Source organism: Pipistrellus hanaki (assembly GCF_964339955.1).
Source record: "Pipistrellus hanaki genome assembly, chromosome: 10".
Taxonomy (NCBI): Eukaryota; Metazoa; Chordata; class Mammalia; order Chiroptera; family Vespertilionidae; genus Pipistrellus; species Pipistrellus hanaki.
In genome coordinates this window covers 47424672-47452453 of record NC_140512.1, presented here as the reverse complement: position 1 = coordinate 47452453, position 27782 = coordinate 47424672, and the positions used below count along the sequence as shown (strand labels likewise).

Below are 27782 nucleotides of genomic sequence, written 5' to 3'. Positions count from 1 at the left end.
TTTTATTAAAAACTGAGTATGTTAATTCTTTAAATATTTATTCATGTATGTTTACCACATTTCTTTCCCTCTCAAAAATAAAACATTCCTTCAATCCTCTCAATGGCTTCCTTTATATGACAGTTTTGCCAGATGCTGGAAGACTAGAGTAAAATTTTATGGCCATCTGCTGTAGATGTAAAACCAAGCGCAATACACACTCTCTAAAAATGATATATTTTTCCATACAGAATAAAGGCATATGCTTGTTTGAATTTTGCAGTATTTGCACAGAAGCTTTCTTTTCAAGGGACCAAACAGATTATAGAGAGACAGAATGGTATAATGAAAGTACAGACAAACCTAGATTTGAATTTTAGCTCTCCAATTATCGATGCATTTTTAGATAAATTATTTAATCTCTCTAAACCTCAGTTTTCTCTTAGATAATGAGCAAAGGGATCAGACAGTCATGGGTTCAAATTCCAACACCAATGAATACGTATGGGGAAGTTAAATTAACTTCACTAAGTCTATTTCCTTTACCTGTATGTAAAGTTATATTACCTACAACAAAATGTTGTCTCAAGAATTAAGTGGAATAATGTCAAATTCCTGGTACCTAGTTGACATTTAATTCCATGAGAACAAACACAATGCTGTAATAGGCATAGTCCTCCTCACACTTTTAGGGAAACAAAATTTCCCTTAAAGGCACAGAAAAGAAAACACTTTGCGGCATCACTGATGTTACTACTGAGTATCCTCTTTCCTAATACTTCCTTTAAAGCGAAAGAGAGAATGTCCCCAATTAGAAAGTTCAACACTTGTTTTCCCTCCCACAAAAGAAAATGAGAGTGATTGTTCAAGCTTAGCAGACCATTTAAAGGCCCCAGCTGGTATTGCTAAGTGGTTTGAGCATCAGCTCACACACTGAAGGGCTGTGGGTTCACTTTCTGGTCAAGGACACATATCTGGGTTGCAGGTTCAATCCTCGGCCCCAGTTAGGACACATTCGGGAGGCAACCAATCAATGTGTCTCTCTCACATTGACGTTTCTCTATCTATCTATCTATCTATCTATCTATCTATCTCTCTCTCTCTCTGCCCCCCACCTCCCCTCCATTCTCTCTAAAAATTAATGGAGGAATATCCTTGGGTGAGGATATTTATTAATATATTAATAATAATTAATAATAAAATAAAGCACCAAATATTCCTTCCACTGTAACCAACTTATAAAAGGGAAATAACACTATTGCTCAACAGCAATGATAAAATTATGCTGGTGAACATGACTCTCAATCCCAGTTAATTTACATTTTAAATTCTTATACTTGCGTCTTACATAACTTGTCAACATTACATATATTTTGGCCAATAAATATGCTTAATATAATTTCCAACTAAAAATGTGCAATAAACAGTTATTCATAATCTCTAATTTCAACTGGAATTATAGAGCTATTAAATTTGGGGTCATGAGTTACTTTTAAGTTTCTTACCACATTCCACTGGTTTATCATAGCGGTACAGCTGCCTATCCTCGTGGTTACTGCTGTGACAGCTGCTGGGATCCTGGAGAGAGTTTCTTTCACTGCTGCAGCCTGTGCTTTGTACCTGCCTTTGTAAACATGTGGAATAGTGCAACCCTGCCATAGAGAGCATGCCCTGAATCGCTTCTTCCTCTGTGCTCGTCGAGGTAGGACATTCCCTAAAAAACAGATAACCAAAAATACAAGAACCTATTTAGTCTAATGGCATTTTGGTAAATTTTAAAACTAAAAGAAATGTTTTCATGTCCTTTATATCACACTGGAGGCCCGGTGCACGAATTTGTGCACCCATGGGGGATCCCTCGGGTTGGCCTGTGGGATTGGGCCGAAACCAACTGACATCCTGAGGGGTCCTGGATTTGAGAGGGCACAGGCCAGGCCAAGGGACTCCACCATTACTCAATCTGGCTGGGGAGAGATGAGGGAGGTTGGCCAAAAGGGAGGGGCCATGAAAGGGCTCCAGGGTGTGTCCAGCCCATCTCACTCAGTCCCGATCAAGCTAACCTACTGGACAGAGTGTCTGCTTCCCGGTGGTCAGTGCACATCATAGCAACTGGTCAACTGTCTGCCCCCTGGTGGTCAGTGCACACAATAGCGAGGGGTTGAGCGGTCTTAGCATATTACGCTTTAATTGGTTGAGTGGATGACCAGACAAGCGGACAAGTAGAATATTAGGCTTTTATTATATAGGAATGTCATGAAAAAACTAACATCAGCAAACCTACCTTTTAACTGCAATTTCACTTTTAGATGTTTTCTGGCTCTTTTGAAGAAAGTTCCTCATCACATTAGATTCCTCCTTAAAGTTTGATGTTATTTTTTGTTTCTTTTCATCACCTGAACTTTCAGATTCTTCAGTGGTAAAATTATTTTTCTAAGATAATAAATAATTAAATGAAAGAAAAGCTATATAGGAAATCTGACCAAGACTGTACAAACAGACAAAAAATACTTTATCTGTCTAGGGAAAGTTAGAATCTTAATTATCATGAAATTATTTTTGTATTTCATATGAAAAAAATAGCCATAACTATAGTAACATAACTCCATAGTAAAAAACACACAGTACATGTGTTGTTTTTTTTTAAGGTAAAATGAAATATAAAACCTAGGAGATATATGAGAAACATAAGAACAGTATTTCACAAAAACAAAACAAAACAAAACAAAAAAACAAACCCAAAATGGCGGCAAAGGTAAACAACTAATCTGCCGCCTCGCACAATTTCAAACTACAATTTCAAAACTACAACTAAAAGACAAAACATCTATCACCCAGAACTACGGGAAAGCTGGCTGAAAGAGAAAGGAGCACAAGCGCTGAAAAGCTGAAAAGCCTAGGCACAGAGGCACTCGAATCGGGCTGGTGGCGAGCAACGACGCGTGGCTTTTTTTTAGCCCAAAGGGAAACAAGCTCCCGATCACTTTGAAATCCAGTTTCTGGGGTCACGAGGGGGACCGACACCTACAGGGAGAAGCTGGTCTATTGGCATTGGGTCCGAAAGTGAGGGTGACTTTTTTGCAGAGGTGCTTGCAACAATCATTGTTTACTGCACTGGAGTGTGGGGACACGGGGACTTGGAAACAAGGAAAGGTGGAGACAGCTGATGGCAGCCATCGCTGTTTGCCAGGCCATGTTCTGAGTGCCGTTCTGAGACCCTGCCCTGCCCTGAGGCCCTGCCCCCCCCTGAGGCCCCACCCCACACATTATACAAACCAGTCCAGGCTTCACACAGCTAGTACTTTTGCATATAAATGGCCTATAAATGTATTGTGGCAGCTTAACGAAATAAACTGCAGCTCCAGCTCCAAAACCACCAAATCCCAAGCAAAGAGGAAAAAACTATAGTTCTTGCGGTAGCTCCTGCTGGGTGGCCTCAAGACAGTATCTGAACTGCACCCCATTGGAGATCCAGAAACTAGTGTATCTAGCGGTCAGTGTGAGACGACACCAGATTTCAACTACACACACACACACACACACACACACACACACACACACACACACACACGCGCGCGCGCGCGCGCGCGCGCGCGCGCGCGCGCTTTCGTCAACTATGGGGGAGGGGGTGGATGTGAGAGGGGGAGAGGTAACGCAGAGGGTGGGGTGGGGACTGGGTGGAGGGGACCTGGGGGGGGGGAGAAACAATTGTAATAATCTGAACAATAAAGATTTATTAAAAAAAAAAAAAAAAGAAGAAGAACAGTATTTCTCTACCATTTCCAAAATCAGATAAAGCTACATTTAACAAATGTAAACAAGTCACGTGTGTGTGTGTGTGTGTGTGTGTGTGTGTGTATGAGAGATAGAGAGATAGAGATAGAGAGAGAGAGAGAGAGAATTATCACAAGGAACGACCCTGTGCTATAAAGGTCAGAGAGACGGGGAAGGAAAGTAGGTGTTTTTTCCACCCAATAGCATCCGGTATGAGCCTTCGGGCATACCAGCACAGTGCAATCAGGTCCAGAGTCTTCCGAATCAGAAATATCAGAATATTCTGATGATCGATTCCTGAGTTCTGACTTCACACTTGTAAAAAACCCTGAGAAGTGGAAGAGACAAAGAGAAAGTCATGAACAGGGTGATATTGAAAGTCCGTCCAACTTCGTGTCTATATCACTCCTGCTCTAGCCTCCTTTCACCTTTTCATTCATTCTTCCTCCAAGGACTTTCTCCCCAACTGACCAAGATGCAAATTGAAGTGTATTCTATCAATACAAACATTTCTAGAATTTATTAAACTTAATTATACATTCCTTATTTGAAAATTTTAAAAACACTAATTTCCAGAAAAAAGCCTCTAACACTAACATGAGCTACAAGAAGCTTTTCAATTTCCCTTTTGCACTATTTCTCTCAACAGATAATAAAAGCATTCAGTAAAGTTGGCTGGAGATGTTTATTAAATTTACCATTCAGTTTAGAGCTCAAGATGTCCTAAAATATAAAAACAGAATTTACTTAATCTCCACACTCAACTACACCCACTTGAATAAATGAATAAAGTCAAGCCACCACCTCCTCCCTTAGCTCTGCATCCCAAACTGGACTAGACAGCCCCCAGGCCCGGGGATAGGCAGCAGTGTGCCACTAAAACCAAATGTTCCTAAAGCCAAAGCAGGAATGTGGTTTGTGAATTCAACAGGCTTATAGCTGGGCCTCAGCACTGCCTTTCTCTTCCGTGGGGCACTACTTCATAACTACTGCTTGATGAATTCTACTGAGTAACCACCATCATGTGGACAAATGCAGTTACCAATTACAACAATATCACATTTACCTGAAATTAGCATGAATTACGGTAATTTGGGATGAAATAATGTGAATGATCTGGAACACTTACTTGTCAAATACCAAAATATTTAACTGCTCCTTAATATTGAGGAGAAAGAGGTATTACTATTTGTCACACTAATGATAAGCAATTAATAACCAAGTAGAGGCCCTCTTGTCAACAGGCAGCAGAGAAAAACAATACCTGGATTACTAACAGATTTAGGTCTACTACGTCTGAAAACCATATTCATGTTAGCTAAAATTATCTGTGAAATCCCATTCAGCTTGGGACTGTTTTATTATTTGGAGTAGAGCATGAGCTTTCATGTGACGCTTGTAAAAACTGTCACCAGACAAGCATGTCACTAACTTGCGCATGTCCTCACCATTAATAACGTCTTCCCTGGGCTCTACACAACTCGGACATTCACAGTCAGTATTTCCCTAATGGATACATTATTCAGAAATACCTCAGATTTCTCAAAAGAATATCAGAAACGCAATCATTTTCAAACCTAGTACAAATGCAAGTTACTTCACATGTTATCACATTAGTAATAAAGAGACCTTTACAATGACCATTAAAACAAACATACTGTTAAGGGGTTTCTGAGATTCTTCATTCTCCACTGCCTCTATTCCTGAATTCTCTTCTATCTTCATTTTTGCCTTTTTTGTCCTTCCCTTATCCTCTTCACTTTCACTGTCTACTGTATAAAGACTCTGATCTGCAAAGGGGTGTCTTTCGTCTCTGTATAAAGAGGGAAAAATAAGTAAAAAAATAGTACAACTTGTACAGCCAAAGAGTTCGCTCCCCCCTTTAATTTACAGAGAGTGGAGGATTAAGCCACTTGCCCCACAGTTCAGTTAGCTATACAACAAAGGGACTAGGACTCAGTAAACAGAGGGAATCCTCTGAAAGCTAATCGGTTGGATACTTTGATCTGGTTTACATACTTAATTATCCTTCCATTTGTCAGCAGTAATCGTAGATCATTATCTTTTGCTCTCCATTCAGGTACGGTAGAAGATGGCTGGAGATGTTTATTGAATTTACCATTCAGTTTAGAGCTCAGGATGTCCTAAAATATAAAAACAGAATTTACTTAATCTCTACACTCAACTACACCCACTTGACTAAATGAATAAAGTCAAGCCACCACCTCCTCCCTTGGCTCTGCATCCCAAACTGAACTAGACAGCCACCCAGGCCCGGGGATAGGCAGCAGTGTGCCACTAAAACCAACGGTTCCTAAAGCCAAAGCAGGAATGTGGTTTGCCTTTCTGTAGGGCCATTAACAATAACACAATAAGGTAGGATGTAAAACTTGTGTAAAGCTCTTGCAGAAATCTGGAGAGCACTGCCTCAGTGTACTGTGCTTCTCCTTCCTTCCCTGGCTTAAGTACTAGCTGCTGGTCCTTTCCGATTACCTACCTCTAACCTACTCGCTAGTCTTCCCATCAGGCACTGGCAGTAGCTTACAGGTCACCATATTGTTATCACTAAGAACAAAGGCCACCATGTGGCATAACGGCACACAATAACTGGTTTTTAATACATAAAGAGTATTTCCTTTATGTGGAAAATGTTTCTTTAATAATAAATAGAACCTTTCATAATGTGCTAAATCTTCTCACAGATGGCTATAGGTTAAGGAGGTTTGGAACAACAAAATCTTAAAACAGTATAAAAAATTCTATACCATTTAAAATATTGAAGAAAGTAGAATATTAGTTTTAAAATATTTTAATTCAGAGATATCTCTATTTTGTTCATTTTAAATTGTTGCCTATCCTCTATCTAATATGTAAAATTATGGACGATACAGATCTCATTGCAAACTCATTACCAAGTTTCAGAAGGCCCTACATTGACTGGATTACTGCCTGCTCCCTTGTCCATGAGGCCAGCATTTCTCAAACTTGAATGGGTTTATTCTAACAGTCACTCCTGCTGATGCTATCGGGTAAGGGATAGGCTTTTTGCACTTGCTTTTCTCTCTGCCAGCAATACTTCTCAGATATGTGTATCCATCTAACTTCTTCCCATTATTTAAGTGTCAGTTCAGATGTCACCACCTGAGAGCTCTCTGACCACTCTAGCTCAAGTAGCCAGCCATCCTAAGCCCCTTTATCTATTGCTCTATTATTTTGGCTTCCTTCATAATGATTATCTGAAATTATATTATTTTAACATATCTCTCTGTCTCCCATCCTTCCAACCTGAGCTAGGATGGAAGCTACACAATGGCAGGGACTTAAGTTGTGCTCACTCTGGCATCTTCTCTAGAGCCTGTAAGAGCATGGCCCTGGTAAACGCTCAATAAACATGTCTGTGAATGAATGAGATCTGGTCATCCTACTTCTGCACTGATGCCCAGAAAGTTGAAGCACCGCCCCCTGCCAAGGCATAAGCACTGCTGACTCCTACACAAAGCTAAGGGAAGATTAGATAACATGACTGGTCAGACTATTCTCCTTTTAGTATCCATTTAAAGAACTTAAAGGAACGTGAAGTCTCTCTTTGTCATCATAAAACATAATACTTGCCTCTTCCCAAGGACACATCTCTAATCTTCTGAGTACCTCCCTTGTGTGAAGCTCTAGGATGTCTAGGTTAGAAGGAGTTCGGACATTATGATCTCGAAGTTTCCTCATCCTTCGTCGGGAATGGTATGGGGAAGTTGCTTCATTTGAGGATCGTGAGGCTGGACACACAGTAGGAATTCCCTGAGATTTAACTGGCTTGCTGTTTTCCTCCTTTAAGAATTCAATTCAGAGTATTTTTACAATAAGGCTACATACATACCTAAGTAATCAGCCATAGAAATATTTTAGAAAAGAAAAACAATTCAATTTAATTATATAAACAAAAAGATCAAATAATAAGATAAACAGCTTTGCTGAGGCCTTTATTTTCTTTTCTCTCCCATGTAATTATATACTATGAACATATTTTCTTGATTTTCAATATAATTTTAAAGGCTGTCTAGTACTTCAGTGCGTGATTTACTGACATAAAAGTTACTAGGAGTTAGACAGGCTATTGATTTCAGAGAGGAAGGGAGAGGGAGAGGAAGAAACATCAATGATGAGAGAGAATCATTGATCGGCTACCTCCTGGACACCTTCTACTGGGGATGAGCCCACAACCTGGGCACATGCCCTTGACTGGAATCGAACCCAGGATCCTTCAGTCCACAGGCCGTGACAATCTATCCACTAAACCAAATCAGCCAGGGCTCCATGTACATTTTTTTCACATACATAGCTGCATAAACCAATAATTGCTTTCTAAAGCAAAGTCACACATTTACGTAGTTTTGAAAAATTAAAATTCTATAAGCATATCATGGAAAGTTGCAATCTACTCTTCCCCATGCCAATTCCCATTCTCTGGAAGAAACCACTTACAACTTTTTAAGAACTGTAGTGTCATATATATATAAACAAATGTTGTAACCGATACATAATTTACCATTTAACCATTTTTATGCACAGAGTTCAGTGACATTAAGTACATTTCGCATTGTTGTCCAACTGTCACCAGCATCTATTTTCAGAACTTTTAAATTTCCCCAAACTTAAAACTCTGTACCCATTAAACAATAATGCCCATTCCACCTTACTGTCATCCCTAACAACCATCATTTTACTTTCTGTTTATATTAATTTAACTACTTTAGAAACCTCATATAAATGCAATCATACAATATTTGTCTCTTTGTGACTGTCTTATTTCACTTAACATAATGTCTTCAAGGTTCATCCATGTTGTGGCATGTGTCAGAATTCTTTTTTTTATAAGGTTAATATTCCATTGCATGAATATACCTTATTTTGGTTATCCATTCTCCCAGGACAGAATCTTTGATTGCTGTGAATAAACTGTTATGAACATGCTATACATATGTCAGCTTGAGTCCCTGCTTTCAATTTTTTCGGATATATAGCCAGCTCTTACAACTCTTGCAGCTGTTTTTGTTGTTTAGTTTTTTCTTTCAGCTATTTGCCTCCAAATTTCTAAATAACATGTTTATACTGTTATTTCTTGTTTTTTTTACCTGTTGCTATATCACTGAATTCCTACTATGCAAGATGAAGTAAGTCTTAATGCTGACATTCTCTCTCAAATATACACATACTTCTCCACCTTCAATATTCAATATTTAAATTGGACTCAGTAAAAATTATTTACAGCCCAGTGCTACATAACATTATTTTCCTTTTTATCCTTTGATTTTTCTCTGAGTTCATAACTGCCTCACTTTCCATCAGCTTGTTTTATATGTACTTAACACTAATTAATCCCAAAATTCTCCACTGGAAGAATGCAAACATTCAAAACACATTAGGTAATCAAATTTATATTTTGCTTTGGAGACATCTTCTGGATGCGATTGTCAGATAAAGTATGAGGCATCCAGTTAAGTTTGGATTCCACTCTCCAGATCCATCCTGGACCGGCTGCTCTCTGGGGCCTGTACATGTCAACACAGACCCTTCCTGACCAGCTTCCACTCCGCCATATAACACTGCTGCCGCCACCACCACCTCTGGCCATCATTCCTTATCCTTCCTCCCTCCTTTATTTTTCTTAATAGCACTTTGCCAATTCCTGATATAATAAAATCTATGGCTACCATCTTACTACTGAGCCCCATTGGCAGGACCTTTGTTCACTGCTCTATGCCTAGCCTACCGTGTACAAAGCTGTGATAGGTACTCAGTATTTGTTAGAAGAATGAATTCTTGGAACCTTCCTTTTTATTTACTCCTTCTTTCTTAGAACAGCACATTCTCTTAGTTTCCTGAGAAAGGGGCACATGGGTGGTACATTGTTTGTTAATTGCCTCTTTGACATCTTTATTTTACCATCATACTTGGTTTATGTCTTGGTTGAATACAGACATGTATGCTGGCATCCCCCAACCCCAGGATGTTAAGGACTTTGCTCCACTGTGTTTTAGTTTGCAGTGTTATTGTTGAGAAATTTTATGTTATTCAGATTCCCAATTCTTTGTATATGACTCATAATATTTTCACTAATGCTTTTTCAGATGTACATTATTACATACTAGAGGCCCAGTGCATGAAATTCGTGCACGGGGTAGGATTGTGTGTCCCACAGCCCAGCCTGCACCCTCTCCAATCTGGACCCTTCAAGGGATGTCCGACTGCTCTCTCAAAATCCAGGACTGCTGGCTCCCAACCGCTCACCTGCCTACCTGCCTGATTGCCCCTAACTGCTTCTGCCTGCCAGCTTGATCACCCCCTAACCATTTCCATGCCAGCCTGATCAACACCTAACAGCTCCTCTGCTGACCCGATTGCCCCTAACTGCCCTCTCCTGCAGGCCTGGTCACCCCTAACTGTCCTCCCCTGCTGGCCTGGTCGCCTCAACTGCCCTCCCCTGTAGGTCTGGTCCCCCCAACTGCCCTTCCCTGCAGGCCTGGTCCCCCAACTGCCCTCCCTTGAAGTTCTGGTTCCCCCAACTGCCCTCCCCTGCTGGCAATCTGGTGGTGGCCATCTTGTGTTCACATGGGGGTGGCCATCTTGTGTGTTGGAATTATGGTCAATTTGCATATTACCTTTTTATTATATAGGATACTCTAAATTTTACCATGATGTGTCTTGGCTGATGTCTTTTTCACTTACTGTACTGCCATTTTTGAGGATTACCAATTTGGGAAGATGTGTCCTTGAATTCTAAAACTTATTTGATTAGTCCTCTGAAAATCTTCTGGTTTTCTCTGTTATCTTTTTCTGGAGAGCTCCTATTATTTTATTTTATTTTATTTTATTTTTAATAAGTTTTTATTTTTCATATTATTACAAATGTTCCTCCCCGCCCCCCCACCATTGCTCTCCTCCACCAGGTTCCCACCCCACCCTCTGCCCTTTCCCCTCTCCCCATTGTCCTTGTCCATAGGTGCACAGTTTATGTTCAGTCTCTTCCCACGCCCCCCTCTCCCCTTTTCCCCAAGAATCGTCAGTTCACTCCCCTTCCATACCTCTGATTCTATTATATTCAACAGTTAATATTGTTCATCAGATTTTTTTTAATTTCCTTGGTTTTTAGATTCACTTGTTGATAATTACGTATTTGTTGTTCATAATTTTTATCTTTGTTTACTTTCTCTTCTGAAAGAACCCCCTTCAGCAATTCATATAATTCTGGTTTGGTGGTGATGAACTCCTTTAGCTTTTTTTTATTAGTGAAGCTCTTTATCTGGCCTTCGATTCTGAATGATAGCTTTGCTGGGTAGCTTATTTTTGGCTGTAGGTTCTTGCTATTCATCACCTTGAATATTTCTTGCCATTCCCTTCTGGCCTGCATGGTTTCTGTTGAGAAGTCAGCTGACAATCGTATAGGTGCTCCTTTATAAGTTACTACCTTCTTTGCTCTTGCTTCTTTTAATATTCTCTCTTTATCTTTTGCTCTTGGAATTTTAATAATGATGTGTCTCGGTGTGGTCCTCTTTGGATTCCTTTTGTTTGGAGTTCTGTGCGCTTCCTGGACTTGTAAGTCAAATTCTTTCACCAGGTGGGGGAAGTTTTCTGTCACTATTTCTTTCAGTATGTTTTCGATATCTTGCTCTCTCTCATCTTCTGGAACCCCCATAATTCTGATGTTGGTTCGCTTGAAGTTGTCCCAGAGGTTTCTTACATTATCTTCAATTTTCTGGATTCTCTTGCCTTCTAGCTTCTGTGGAGGAGTGTCTTCTGGCTCTTTATGTTCCAAATCTTTGACTTGATTCTTGCGATCTTCCCTTCTGTTTTTAGGACTCTGTAGAATATTTTTTATTTCAGACAATGTATTCTTTATTTCTTGTTGATCCCTTATCATTTCTTGTTGACTCCTTATTAATTCTAGTTGATCTCTTTTCATATCCTCATAGGCCTTATCCATCTTTTCTAGGAAATTCTTGAAAAACCTTATAAGCGTAGATTTGAACTCTATATCCAGACGCTTTTTGTCCTCCATTTCTTTCGTTTGTGATCTATTTTGTTGTCGCATTTCGCAGTTACAGGGTGGAGCCTGCAGCTTTGGCTTCCGTCAGCCCCACCCTATGCGGGTCCTTCAGTGCTCGCTGCCGGCGCCTCTGAGAGAAAGGTGCCCTCAATTTTCGCCTGCTGCCAAACAGTCTATGCTCTCCCACAATGAGCCCGGTATTGGGGTTCAGTTCAGTTGGAAGTGGAGTTGGAGGTGGCGTTCACAGCAGTCTGGAGCCCCAGTCTCCTTCCCGTCAGGGCAGTCCCGTGGCACAGCCGACCGTCCCTTCTCTGGGGGCAGTGTGCGCGCCTCCGGGACCTCCTTTCTCCGCTCCCCCGGGGTTCCGACTTACAGCCCAGCTCCCTATGGCTGAGCCTAAGTCCCCGGGGTCTGGCCCAGAACTGGGGTTCAGAGCAGTTGGGGGCCCAGCACAGTCGGAGTGTTTATCTCCTTTCCGCTAGGGAACGCCCGCCAGGCACTCGGCCTCCCTCCTCTCTGACTCCGTCCTCTTCGCGTGCGCCGCGTGTCTCCGTACCTTAGGCTTTTACAGCTCCTCCGTGCTTCCTTCTGGTTTTCTCCTTGCTTCTTGTTGTAGGATTTCCAGTCAGTCGACTTTCCTGTAGTTCTGGGTAATGTCCATTTTATATTTTAGTTGTATTTTATTAAAATTGTTGTGTGCGGCTGCGGCTAGTTGCCTACCCGAGCAGCCATCTTGCGAGCTCCCATTATTTTTGATGAAGACTGTATAAAAAGACCTTTTAACTTTTCTGTCCTACTTCTGTGTGTTTCTTTTTAACTTTATGGGAAATTTTCCCAATTTGATCTTCCAGCCATTCCACTAAGTTTTGTTTCTATTAATTTCTAACTTCCAAGAATCCTTTTCTTTCTTCTTTGAATGCTCCTTTGTTGCACCCTCCTATCCATTTTTCATAGAACCAATTTTACTATTTTCTCTCCTGAGGATATAAATTATATTTGGATTTGAGCTATACACTTATTTAATGATTGTTTCCTTTTAATATTTTTCTTTTTTGCTTTATTTTTGTCTTTGTCTTTGAAACTCTTCTGGGCTCTCTATGCATTTTAAAAAAAGAAACATTAAAGAGCTAATGGTTTCAAATAATGGTGCTCAGAAAACTAGATAAACATATAGGGGGAAATGTCTTTATTTATCGTATGCAATACACAAAAAATTCAAAACTGGCCATTTTACCTAGATACAAAAGCTTTTTTGGGATAAAATAGAAAGTATTTTTAAGACCTTGGGGTGGAAAAATATTTCTTAGAGAAGTCATAAAATAACACTAACTAAAAAACAAAAAGAGTTGATACACTAAACTTTCAAAATTAAAAGTTTATGCTCATGAAAAGATACAGGCTGTAGGTAAATGTTAGTTATTTTATATAGATATGAATGACTGCAAGCCAAATGACAATGAATTTGTGTCCAGAACATATAATGAACTCTTACAAATCAATAATTTTTAAATGGACAAAAACTGCAAACTTCCTAAAAGAATATATACAAAAATGATGTGCACACAAAAAGGTACTCATCTTTAATCTTCAGGAAAATGCAAATTAACACCACACTGAAATAATATTCCATATTCTCTAGGATAGCAAAAAATTTAAAGGCTGAAAACAACAAATATTGGTGAAAATACAAAACAACTACAATGCCTGCACATTACTGGTAAGAATGTAAAATGGTATAACCACTCTGGAAAACTGGCAGATTCTCACAAATTTTAAATTCACTTCTTATGGCTCAACTCTATCCCCAGGTATTTATCCAAGAAAAATAAAACACAAAAGAGATATAAGAATGTTCATAACAGTCTCATTCATAATGGCCAAGTCTGCATATAACCCAAATAGGATATCAAATCTTTTTAATCTTTCTTAGCTGTACCCCGCTTTCCATTCCCCACATACAGACCAAATCTGAGCTGTTAATTGAGTTAGCCTCCATTCCTCCACTTAATTTCCTTTCAGTTCAAGCTAAACATTAAGAGAACCACCTTCTTAAATTAGTTTAATTAAAGCCTCCTTTAATACCTAAAATAGCTCCTAAATAATTAAAACATCTAATCTCAGATTCTGTGGGCTTTTATCAAAGGGCATTTGCTTAACCAACTTGTTCTAATATTTCCAATTGAGCAGCTCTCCTTGTCCCACCCCACTAATATCTTCCTCTTTCCAACCCAGCTTCACCTAGCTCTATTCACCTTACATTTCCTCTCTTTTTCTAATCACTAAACATGTATTCATCTCTGCACAGATAAAATGAACTGGATCTGAAATTTTTTTTAATTTTGTATTTTTTATTTTTGGATTAATCTGAAATAACTTCCTTATCACTTCATCATGACACAACCCTCTACATTTCTCTCTAAGAATTTAGGAACCTGGGAACTGGAAACTGTTTCTAAGACAGCTCATTTTTTTTTTTTTTTTAATTCCTTGAACCTGGGAAGTAAGAGCTTCCAGAAGTTTGTAGTGTGGTGGCAGATCTATTTGTTTCTCAAAGCAGATAATAACCAAGAATTTAGATGAGTTTAGATGACAGTTTGTACACTTACCTCTATTGCTCGAATTACTTTAGAAAGTTCTTTAATAAGATGTCCAGGTCTAACATTGTCTGGGATTTCAAAGGCATGTTCGGATACAAGCTGTATTTGGATTAACAAAGACAAAACAACCAAAGTTAGTTATACTTTATTTTTTTTTTATTTACTTTTTAAAAATACATTTTATTGATTTTTTACAGAGAGGAAGGGAGAGATATAGAGAGCTAGAAACGTCGATGAGAGTGAAACATCGACCAGCTGCCTCTTGCACACCCCCTACTGGGGATGTGCCCGCAACTCAGGTACATGCCCTTGACCAGAATCAAACCTGGGACCTTTCAGTCTGCAGACCGACGCTCTACCACTGAGCCAAACCGGTTTTGGCCAAAGTTAGTTATACTTTAATATGTAAAAAACTTATTAAGCCAATTTTTGGATTCTCCAGATTTTATAGACACAGCTAAATAGAATAATCCAGGACTCAGAGTGCATGTGGTTGGTGTGATACCTTCTAATCTAAGGTATCTTTATTAAAAGATCTTCTAATGAGATCTATATTGATTTATAAAATCCTCTTAGATTGAGAAAAAGATGGACTGGTCTCATTGTGAATTTTGCTTTAGATTGAGTAGTAACCTTGTACTCTAGACCTCAAAAGACTACTATAATTAGTAAAGTAACTAATTAAAACTAATAATTAATAAAGAAGAATTTGTAAGGGGTGACACAGGCACTGAAGTAACCCTAGTCCACGGGCACAGAAACGTGCAATGGAAGCATGAAGGACGGACATACCAACTCCACAAGGAGATCTGGGACGGCCTCTCAGAAAAGGAGAAACTCAAATGCAACAACTAGACCACATTTTAGTGAAAATGGAAAGCTCCTGCTTGAACTCCACCTTCCTTTCTTTCATTTTTTCCCTAAGTCTAGAAGAGGGATAAGAGCATGGCTTTGCAATCGCAGAGACCTAGATTTAAATCCTACCTCCACGGAGTCTCTTGTGCAAGTTACTTAAATTCCTTGAACCTTAGCTTCCCCACATGTAAAAGGGGATTTTAACAGCACCCAGACTTCATATAGTTGCTTTGAAGATTAAATTAGTTTATGGATATGAGGACTAAACACAGTGGTTGGCACACAATGAGAGCTCAGTTACTTATTATTAGTCTACATTTACATGTTCATTTCTTAGTACCCTAGGTATACTTGAATTACTTTCTTTTCCAGCTTAAAGAAATACTGTGTCCTTAATTCTCACAGAAACATAAACCATTTGTATTGCTGTACATAAAATGGTTGTATTGCTGAACATAAAATGAAGGTTGTATTTAAACCATGGTTTCTAGTCCTCCTACTGTGGCTGCTCTTGCCACACAGCTTGAGGACTCAGTTTTCCTAAACTTACCATATGAAAAATAACAATTATTTCACCAAAGAAAACTACTTACTTCTTTTTTCATCCACAATTTTAAAGCAGTATGCAGTGCTTTCACGCCCTGTACTAGGTAAGTCTGAGGCTGGAAACCATCTTCTCTCAGTTCTGTGGGGATGGAAGAAGCAGGGAAAGGAGTTAAGCATTCCAAAGATAAAATAATCAACTTTACATTTTGAGTAACCAATAAATATAAAACTGCATAACTTCCAAATTAACAGAAAGGAAAAAGGTTAATAAACAACTGATTGGGGAAATAAGAAAAAACACAGGATTACATTAAGTGTCATTGTACTAAATGCTCAAGTTAAAAGAAAGCTCACAAACATAATGCTGAGTAAAAAACAGGTCACAAAAAACGTCAGTATGAAGCTAGTCATATGATGTCTAGAAATTAAACCATTTTAGTTTATGACATAGGTGATGAAGCAGAAAAAAGGATTATCACGAAGGTCAGGATAATAGGTTCTCTCTTGAAGGGAAGGAGAGGGTACAATGGGAAAAATAAGGAGCATGACTAGGATACTGGCAAGGCTGTTTCTGATCACCCTGAGTAAGACTTATAATTCTTTAAGCTGTACGAGAGTGTATGTGTAGGCAATGTGTGATCCATACACTTCACTATGGGCATGAAATAATTCACTATTGTAAATACACACCTGCTCCCACAAACCCAGTCTCTTCTGGGTTTTTAAACCAAATTGATTATTTAAAATACATTAGATGTGGTCTACAACTCAGGTAAGTTGAAGCAAAAGTGAAAGATTTCTACTTCTGTCCTGTGGCTAATTTACTTACATATATCCCAAATTGGTCACTGTTTTATTATTACTGACACTAAATTTAGTTTAGCGTTTCATACAACCCTCCCCCATTTAACCTATCATATAAGCCTATAACAGTTTAAGAGATGGCAAATAATAGGCCACAAGGGAAAGTTAAAAGGTCAGGGATGAAAGGACAATATAAGGTGGGGTAACAAGACCACCAATCCTGATTCTAGGATGAATGTGTAGGATGTGGCACTGGTATAATGATCCTTTGGTTTTATCCTCAGTGGGATACACTAGTCATACCAGGTATCCAGTTCTGATCTGGCAGATGAAATAAAAACACTTTAAAATCTGACCTGCAGCCAAAACTGGTGTGGCTCAGTGGATAGAGCGTCGGCCTGCGGACTGAAAGGTCCCAGGTTCGATTCCGGTCAAGGGCATGTACCTTAGTTGCAGGCACATCCCCAGTGGGGGGTGTGCAAGAGGCAGCTGTTCGATATTTCTCTCTCATTGATGTTTCTAACTCTCAATCCCTCTCTTCCTCTCTGTGAAAAATAAAATATATTTTGTTAAAAAAAATCTCACCTGCAAATACCTTTTATACTAATCTTTTTTTTACTTTAATGTATAGGATTATGTTTTCTAATCAGATCTCAATAGTTCTGAACTCTCAATGGACTAAAACAGGGGTCTTCAAACTTTTTAAAGTGGGGGCCAGATCACGGTCCCTCAGAGAGCTGGAGGGCCGGACTATATGAACTACTAATCCCTACTGTAACAACTTGGCTGCGCTCACTGCCCAAAAAACCTGGCGGGCAGGATCAGACTCCCCTGGGGGCTGCATGTGGCCCGCGGGCCGTAGTTTGAAGACCCCTGGACTAAAATAAAGGCTAATCCATTCTCAGACTAAATAATCTGCTGCTTATGACTGCAAGAACAGCAAGATTTTATTTTTCAGATAAATTCTTAATTTGATTTCTCTAATCTGGAGAGTTCAGTTACTGAGTTTTATTTCCAGAAAACAAGAACATCCATAAGTGTATATATATCTAGGGTTCTACTTGCATATGAAACTATGAATTTCAATGTCTAGAATTTTACTAGGAACAGTCCATTGTGACATTCCTGCAGCCACCAAAAACACCTGAAAACACTGGATGAGTCAGGTTCAGGATAAGGAGTTGTTTCTGGAGCAGAGACTGATCTGGTGTAGAGAGCACCTGTTCTTCCTCATCCATGGGCTCCTATCTCCATCGCAGACATTTGCACCACCAACATCTCCCTGTATGCTGTGCTGCAGGTGTGGGATGGGGTTATTCTTTCATCCTAAGGATAGTGAGACCTTTCATTGAGCAAAAAAAACATAAATAAGTTTTATCATTTGCCAGGCTGGTGTGAATGTCGACTATGAACCATGAGGTTCAATTTTCAGTCAGGGCACCTGTCCAGGTTGCAGGCTTGATCCCCCGTGTGGGGCGTGCAGGAGGCAGCCAATCAAGGATTCTCGCAGGAGGCAGCCAATCAATGATTCTCTCTCATCATTGATGTTTCTATTTCCCTCTCCCTTCCTCTCTGCAATCAATATATTTTATTTTATTTTATTTTATTTTATTTTATTTTATCATTTAATTCTGTGCATGCTATCCTGGGAAGTAAGTTCTGGTTATTTCTTTTCATTTCACCTTTTCTTCTTATGTAACTTTTAAATGGAAAAAAAAATACATGTAGGATAGACTTTACTGTTTAATCTGCTTATATCTGTTTCTTCTGGAAGTTAATTATAATAGTAGCACTATTTGAAAATGGACTGGACAAGTTAGATGACATAAAAAACAGATGAACTGTATTCTCAAGGGCACAACTGAATTAAACGCAAAAAAAAAAAAAAAGGATACATGCAATTTCCAATTTGACTGCTCAAAGATTTTTAAACCAAAAGATAAAACACCCAATCTGAAATTCCACATAAAAAAGGTAGCTTTCAAGTTTAAATAAAGGGATAAGTAACAACCTCTCTTTCCCCCCAACAAAACCCCAAATATTTTTCTTCAACTAGATTCAGCCTGACATCCAGTTGGTTTGTACTAACAGGTGCCTTATACTGGCCAGCATAGTGGGCATAAAATGATAATGGCACAGGTACTACCTCATTCTCTCAAGACATGAAAATTATGCCCTGGAATTTTAAAAGCAAATATTTGGGAATATATATACATATATATATGCCTAAGTGACTGTTTGACCATTATCTATGATGCACATTGACCACCAGGGGGCAGATGCTCAACACACAGGCATGGAAACATGGAACAGACTGATGAATTTCAAAAGGAAGCGGGGAGGGAGAGGGCGGGAAGAGATTAACCAAATATATGCATACTAGAGGCCCAGTGCACGGATTTGTGCACCAGTGGGGTTCTTCAGCCTGGTCTATGGGGATTGGGCCGAAAAAAGCAGTCTGACATCCCCCAAGGGGTCCTGGATTACGAGAGGGCACAGGCCAGGCCGAGGGACCCCCATCAATGCATCAATCCATGCACTGGGCCTCTATTATTACATAATAGTCTTGGCTTAAGCTGCATTCTTGCAGGCAAGGCACTTTTACATGCCTGACAGTGTGTACAGGCAGTAGAGTCCCAGGTGAAATGAATATTTTCAACATTACCTGTTTTGATGCAGCTCTTCATATATCTGCTTTTTAAGGTTGCAGTGGTCACCAACTGGTGGCCCACAGACCACTAGTGGTCCATGAGGTCCAAAAGGTTGGCGACCATTGGACAAGAGACTCTAATTTGTTAAAAAAGTTCTTGACTAGGGGAAATCATGCATTTAAAAAAATAACATAGGAACAGCAATACCATAATAAAAAAGGGTTGCTCTCACTGGCTTTTAGTCAGTTTACAAAGAGCATGTATCACATCACACTGCAAGATGGACAGATTATTAATTACCTTTCAGGGTTTCCAGCAAGTTTTTGGCTACAAACCAACATATGGCTTCAAAGAAAGGGAATTTGAAAAGATCTGGTGTTTTTAGCCTTTTTTCCATCTCATAACACCTGAGTAAACATAATTTAAGAAATTTAGTATTTATGTTAGCATTTCAAAGTTAAATGAAGGCAACCAACTTAAGGAAAATAAAATAAGCAGGCTCTGACATGTAAAAACAATCAAGTACTGTATATTACATAATACAACATTTGAATAAGCCTGAATTATGACCTTATCCAGGTCAGACCTTAACAAATTTGACAGTATACTGAAGAATTACATTGGTCTTCTAAAAGATCAGACCTCGGGGTTCTTATCCTAGTCTTAACAGAAGGAATTTCTTAAGGGTTTTACTATAATAAATAAGACACTATGTTTACAAATCAACTTCATGTATTGAACAACACTCGGGTTTTCTTTAGTTCCTACTAAGCATTCAAGCTCAAGACCACACTTGGTGCTGGGCAAGGGGAGGAGACAGGAACCACAGCTTGCCACAGTGTTCATCTTCTGTGGGCGTCTTTGCAGCCATCAATACATCCAGGAGCCACTTTTCCTCTGGGGACAGCTCAGGTATACAGAAACAAGATTCACAGCTGGCAGAGTGGGAGCTGTCCTAACTTAAAGCTTCATGCCTGGTAAGGGCCAGTACTTCGTTTAGTAACTCCACAGACACATAACATCCAGGGTCCCCATGAAGGGCAAGCAAAGCTACAAGATCACCACACTCAGGAAAACCCAAACACATGGCTTCCTACTAGGTACTCTAGTTCTCCAAGTCCTGATGTGGTTTGTCAAACAGGAGTCATTTCACTGTAAGCAGTGCTGCCTAGTAACGTTCTCCCCCCATAGGCTACCAGGGGCACAGAGTGAGGTAAAGGTCACCTTCTTACACAGAAGGGGAAAGAGCTGTTAATTCTTTCCCCATGTAAAATTACAGGTGTTCTGACAGCCATCTGAACTTAGGGTTGCTTTTTCCCAGCACCATAGTTATACCTGAGATCAACTAGATTTAGTTCATTTTCCTCATTGTAAAAACAGCCAAAGGAGAGCCCATATATTTTTATGCAATTTTGAAAGTTGGGGAGATATTTAGTCTCAAATTGAATAAATAATCTTTTAATTTTAGACTTAAAATGCATCAAGCTATCCTCCTGACGAAATTTTTATGACAATACTTTTGTAAAAGTTCCTATTCTTGCCGAAACCGGTTTGGCTCAGCAGTAGAGCGTCGGTCTGCGGACTGAAAGGTCCCAGGTTCGATTCCGGTCAAGGGCATGTACGTTGGTTGCGGGCACATCCCCGGTAGGGGATGTGCAAGAGGCAGCTGGTTGATGTTTCTCTCTCATCGACGTTTCTAGCTCTCTATCTCTCTCCCTTCCTCTCTGTAAAAAATCAATAAAGTAAAAAAAAAAAGAAAAAAAAAGTTCCTATTCTTGCTCTACCGATTTGGCTCAGCAGATATCGAGGGTCAGACTGCTGACTGAAGGGGCCCCGGGTTTGATTCCGATTAAAGGCACATGCCCAAATTTCGGGCTTGATCCCCAGGAGTGGGTGTGCAGGAGTCAGCCGATCAATGATTCTCTCTCATCACTGATTTTTTTTTCTCTCTCTCCCTCTCCATTCCTCTCTGAAATCAATAAAACTATTTTTTTTAATAGTTCCTGTTCTTAATAAATTCTCAGGGCCTATCTCCATGATATCTCACTTAAAATATGTTGTTGAATTTAGATTTTGAAACAACACCCTGTTTAAAAGAAAGGACAAAAGATCCTTTAAATACTGAAGACACAAACCTGAGCTGCATGCCAATATTAAGGTTGTGCAGAAAGTTCCCCCCAAAAGCCATACAGTCCTGAGAAGTGAGCACAGCATGAATCCACCCTGAAATGGTTAAAAGTATATTAATCATTGATTCTCAATATTTAAAGCAAACAAATGTGATATCTACCTGTAAGATAAGAAACACAAAATATCAACATCAATGTACTTTATACCCCAGTGCTAGAAAAGTTAATGTCTATAAAAGCTATAGATTCATTCATTCAAATATTTAGTGAAGGCTTATTATATACCAGCTCTGTGCTGAGTTTGAGTAAACAAATGCATTGACCCAATTAGGTAAAAAATCATAGTACAAGACAGGTGAAGGCTTTTGTGGTTGTTGCTGTTTTAGTTTAAAGGAAAAACAATCCAACTTAATATTAAAGATTTTACTCTGAGACAAGTCAAATCTGGTTAGAATGACACAAGCACATTTCTATTAAGTGACCACTGAGACTGGCTAAGCACTTCTCTTCCCTAGTATTTGAAATGAGTACTGGGGGACTAAGCAGAGGAGGATCAGTGAACTCAACCTGCCTCCACATTTCTTTATGAAGGGCTTTGGTTCCATAAATATAAATGTTGGCAATCCAAATGATGTCTTATTTTCCCATAAAAGTATTTTCAAAGAGATAAACATTTCTGAGAGATGACGCCTAGTTTTTAAAGAAATGTTCTTAGCCTAAACATGGACTTCATGTATGTATAAATATATATGTTTGCATGTAAAAGTTAACTGTTAAAACAGGTCTCATTTTTCATCTTTTAATTGCTCACTGTGCCATGATACATAAAAAAAACTTCTCAGAGATTGACTTTCAAATGGTGCTCTTCTGTGTGCTCAAAGGCACAAAGCCTTGAACTTGACCCTGAAATAACAAATTAGAAGTCTGTCAGCTACAAATCCTATAGATCAGTGGTTTTCATAAAGGCAATAATGCCTGTAGAGGGCATTTGGAAAAGTTTGGGGGTTTCTTTTGATTGTCACATGATCAAGTGGCACTCCAATTTGTGAGTGGGAGCCAGGGGTACAAAATGCAGGTCAGTTCTACATAGTAAGAAATTTCCCTGTACTACTCAGGACTTAGGAATTTCTGCTGGGCATTCATTTAGTACAAAATCTGCCATGAATTGTCTGAGCCTAGAAACTATAACTCCATTATATACACTGAGTGGCCAGATTATTATGACCACCTGACGTTTATAGGCAAATTAGCCATACACTGCATCACTTGGGATATGGAAGACAAAGGCCTATTCGAACACCTTTGCTGTCTGCAGTTACCAAAATAAAATGTCTCCAATTCACACAGGAACACAAGGATTGGACAGACGAGCATTGGAAAAAGTCATGTGGTCCGATGAATCACGTTTCCAGTTGCATCATGCAGATGGCAGAGGGAGAATTTCATGAAAACAGCATGAAAGCATGCACCCGACATGCATGAGTACATCCCTTCAAGCTGGTGGGGGCAGTGTCATGACATGATTTGGGCCCTTTAATTCATGTGGAACAGTGTCTGAATAGCACAACATACCTAAGTATTATTGCTGATTAAGTTCATCCTATCATGTTGATGGCTTCTTCCAACAAGACAATGAGCCATCCCATGGTGCTCGTGTTGTGCAGGAGTGGTTTTAAGAACATGAGGGAGACTTTACCTTGCCTAGGTGACCCCACAATCACCACATCTCAATCCAATTGAGCATTTGTGGAATGAAGTTAAAAGAGCCATCAGGCAACTGGTTCCACAACCATCAAATCTCACAGAACTGGACAGTGCTATTCATCAGGCATGGTGTCAGATTCCTCGCATCACCTTTCAACATCTCATGAAGTCAATGCCAAGAAGAATTGCCACAGTATTGAAGGCAAAAGGTGGCCCAATGAAGTACTAATGGTGTGGTCATAATAATCTGGCCACTCAGTGTATATCTATCTATCTATCTATATATCTGTGTCTGTCTGTCTGTCTATCTATCTATTATATCTCTCTATCTATGTCTAAGCGACTGTCACAACCAAAACTATCTATCTATCTATCTATCTATCTATCTATCTATCTATCTATCTATCTATGTCTAAGCGACTGTCACAACCAAAACAACAGAATGAATGAAAGATATGCATGGGAGCAACCAGGGGGTTAGTGAGGGACGACCACATGACTGAGCAGCAGGCTGTGTGTGGCGACCAGGTTGGCATTGGGGATCAGGCAGTCAGATATCCCCTGAGGGGTCCCAGATTGGAGTGTGTGCAAGCTGGACTGAGGGCACCCTCCCTCTCCCATGCACGAATTTTGTGCACTAGGCCTCTAGTATATACACTGAGTGCCCAGATTATTATGATCTCTGAACGCATAATAATCTGGCCACTCAGTGTATATAATACCCTAACATGCAAATAGACCAAACAGCAGAACAACTGAACTAGTCGCTATGATGTGCGCTGACCACAAGGGAGAGCACATGGACCATGGCAGGCATCAGCCTCGAAGGGATGGTGGAACAGGTGAGTGGAGATGCCCGACCAAGGCAGGACACCGGTCTCTGTCATCAGGGTGAGCCTCTGGTCATTACTGAAAATTCTTTGGTCCCGTGCACTGCTGTCCCACCTGGTACTTGCACCTGCTGCCAGTGCCCTGCGCCAGCCCTGACCACTTGGTGCCATCAGCAGGTGCAAGCAGTGGCTGCTGACCCTGATTGCCCCTCAGGGCTTCTTCACTTCAAAATGACATGCGTGATAACGATACTTGAGCTGCAGCTAAGGCTGGTACTCAATTCCTTCCTCAAGTCCCTCAAAACATACTCCTAACTGTCCCAGGAAAAAGCCCAGACTCACTACTGGCTTGGCCTTTCATAGCAATGTAGAGCTGACCAGTTAAAGAGAATCTCAACAAATTTTTAAAATTTTATGCAAAGGACATTATTAAGAAAGTAAAATGACAACCTACAGAATAGAAGAAAATATTTGCAAATTATGTCTGATAAGGGTATAGTATACAGAATACAGTATGTAAAGAATGCTTACAAATCAACAATAAATAGACAACCCAACTTAAAAATGGGCAAAGGATTTCAATAAACATTTTTCCAAATAAATATTCAAGTGGCCAATAAGCACAAGAAAAATGCTCAGCATCATTACTCATAAAGGAAATGTAAATAAAAACCACAGTGAGATGCCACTACTTCATACCCACTAAAATGTCAAAAACAAAAAAGATAATTACAGTGTTGGTGAGGATATGGTGAAATGGAAAACACTGTACATTGCTGGTGGGAGTGAAAATAGTGCAGCCATTTGAAAAACAGTTTGGCAGTTTCTCAAAAAGTTAAATGTCATTCAATCATATGGCCAAGTAATTCCATACTAGATATATAACCAAGGGAAATTAAATACCTCACACAAAACTTTTATACACATGTTCAAAAGCAGCACAATGTATAATAGCCAAAAGGTGGAAACAACCCAAGTGTCTATCAACTAATGAATGGATAAATGAAATGTGGTGTATCTGTACAACAGAATATTAATCAGCCATAAAAAGTAGTGAAGTACTGCCTAGCCGGCATAGCTTTTTGACTGAACATCGACCTATGAGCCAGGAAGTCACAGTTCAATTCCCGGTCTGGGCGCATGCCCAGGTTATGGGCTCAATCACCAATGGGGAGTATGCAAGAGGCAGCCAATCAATGATTCTCTCTCATCACTGATGCTTCTATCTCCCTGCCCTCTCCTTTTCTTTCTGAAATCAATATATATATTAAAAGTAATGAAGTACCCATATATGCTGCAATAAGGATGAACCTAGTAAACAATATGCTAATAAGGAAGCTAGATACAGCCCTGGCTGGTTTTGCTCAGTGGATAGAGCATTGGCCTGCAGACTGAAGGGTCTGGGGTTCAAATCTGGTCAGGGGTACATGCCCAGGTTGCGGGCTCGATCCCGGTGTGGGAGGTGCAGGAAGCAGCCGATCAATGATTCTCTCTCATCATTGGTGTTTCTGTCACTCTCTCCCTCTCCCTTCCTCTCCGAACTCAACAAAAAAAATCTTTTTTTTTAAAAAAAGCTAGATACAAAAGGCCACATATTCTACATATATGCATGATATGTCCAGACTAGGCAAATCCAGAGACTGAAAGTACCTAGTAGTTGCCAGGGCTCAAAGACGAGGGAATAGAGATGTGACTCTTAACTGATATGGGGCTTCCTTTTGAGGTGATGAAATTAGAATTAGATGGTATAAGGTTGCACAACCTTATTAATCTAATAAAAACCACTGACTTGATTGCTTCTCAGTCTTTTGGCTAAAATCAAGTATAAAAAGCACTGACTTGTACACTTTAAAGGGTGAATATTATACTCTTGAACTTTATCTGAACAAAAATCAAAATGATGGAAAATGACATAAAACACCACAGAGTCATGCAAAGCTACTTTCCAAACATGTTTTCCAGACATGTTCAAGCCAGAGTTTCTCATTAAAAGCTGACTTTATGTGACTCGGCATCAACAATGGGCAGCAGGGATGGAATTAAAACCTTACCTGTAGGAACAAATAAAGTATGTCCCTGCTTTACCACACATTTGTAGCATTTATCCACCTTATCTCCAAAGAACACCTCACTCTGGGTCACAGATGAACTCCAAGACTCATAGAGTGCTAAATTTTCATCTGTTGGCTTTATCAAATAAAAAATCTTCTCACCCTAAAAGGAAGTTTGCAGTTATTAAAAAGAAAAAGCCATTCTTAGGATGGCCTACATTGATTCAATTTCCCAATACAATGCCCTAAATTAAATAAGATAATTGTTATATATATATATATATATATATATATATATATATTTTTTTTTTTTATTTTTTATTTTTATTTTTATTTTAGGCACAAAAAGACATACGTCACATACCTTATCAATAGCTATTGCCCTTACCAAGTATCTTCTCAAGAGCTAAAAGATCCCACTACCAAATATGACAAGGAGTGAATAAGTAGTATTGGAGAAATAGTTATGAGAAGAAGGTAGAAAGTATCACAAACATCCTACTGATCTCATTTTCAAGGTAAATACATGTTAATAGATCCCAGGTTACAGAGTCATTTCTGAAATTTTGCCTTTTCTCCTAAGATCTATAATATAATGATTATTTTTAAAGGCCTGCAAAGCAACTTCCTTTAATAAAATAACCCTTGGCTTTCTCATGGAAAAAAAGAAATAGGAGCTCAAGAACATGAAATAATATACTATAGTACAGAGCATGGCTGATGCACAGGTATTTAATATAGACAAAGATATGGTTCTAGATCAGCACCGCCAAGCACAATGTCCTATGATGAATGTAATATCTTATATCTGTGCTATCCAATATAATAGTCATAAGCCCCATACGGCTACTGTGATAAGTCAGGAAAGGCATAAAACACTAATTCATAAAATACTTATTTAAAATTCAGTTCATTTGTACTAAAATTCAAATTTTAGTTTCTTAAGTGAGGAGCTGGATTTTCAATTATATTTAATTTTCATTATTTAAATTTAGCCACATGTGGCTAGTAGCTCCTATGAATAGTATAGTACCAGATAAAACAAGGTGAATATACCAGTAAGCTGCCAAGAAGAATTAATATTTCATGGACCTTCCTGACTTATTCAACTAGCTGTCTTGGCCTAATCTTGAGGTCAGAAGCAATTACTATTACTGTAATTTTGCTCCTTCTCAGGTATTGATACCGGGATTAAGTTATAATTTGTGAGGAAGAGACAAAAAGGCTACAAGAGACCAACTTATAAGATAATGGTCCAAACAAGAAAATCTAAATATAAATTAAAAACTCATAGCTCCTTTATTACTTGGGGTTTAAAAATCATAACATTTAAAGGTAAAATGACAGATCCTACTTAAAAAGTACAAATACCTCCCTCTTTAAAATGTCATTTTCAGCAAATGAATGCACCCCTGGAAAAATAGTACTACTAATATATATTTTTATCAATAAGAGAACAAAGAAATACCCCAATCTTACCCAGAGGACATGGTACCAAACTGAAGTTCCACCAAAATCAATGTGGAAATCTGTGTAGCTGTCTTGAACTCCCATTAAGCAGTATTTCTGAACAAATGGCTTGGGAAAGACTGAATCATCTGGCCAATAATTTTCCACCCAGGAAAGTTTTCTGGCTATGTCAGGGACCTCCACCAATTCAGACATCCTTTAAAAAACAAACAAACACACACACACACACACACACACACCACAAATTAAAACTTCTTAAAATGGCATCTCCCATCTCAACCCAAACCAAGAGATTAACTGGAAATCAAAGTTAACAACAATACTTCAAGATTAAAGCCCATTGTATTTCTAAATATT

At 39.1% G+C, this 27782-nt stretch overlaps 1 protein-coding gene across 1 annotated transcript in view; it reads right to left on the bottom strand.

The window, feature by feature from the left end:
- The window catches only part of KDM7A (lysine demethylase 7A), an 81973-nt gene that overhangs the window by 12679 nt on the left and 41512 nt on the right, over window positions 1-27782 (bottom strand). Inside the window, exons 6-17 of the mRNA XM_084896744.1 lie at window positions 27435-27621; window positions 25956-26118; window positions 21377-21464; window positions 19542-19648; window positions 15834-15925; window positions 14395-14484; window positions 7363-7572; window positions 5770-5894; window positions 5409-5563; window positions 3981-4078; window positions 2261-2409; window positions 1485-1693 (exon numbers count right to left, since the gene is read on the bottom strand). Coding sequence (XP_084752870.1) covers window positions 1485-1693; window positions 2261-2409; window positions 3981-4078; window positions 5409-5563; window positions 5770-5894; window positions 7363-7572; window positions 14395-14484; window positions 15834-15925; window positions 19542-19648; window positions 21377-21464; window positions 25956-26118; window positions 27435-27621 — 1673 coding nt within the window. The remainder of the gene's footprint in view (window positions 1-1484; window positions 1694-2260; window positions 2410-3980; window positions 4079-5408; window positions 5564-5769; window positions 5895-7362; window positions 7573-14394; window positions 14485-15833; window positions 15926-19541; window positions 19649-21376; window positions 21465-25955; window positions 26119-27434; window positions 27622-27782) is intronic.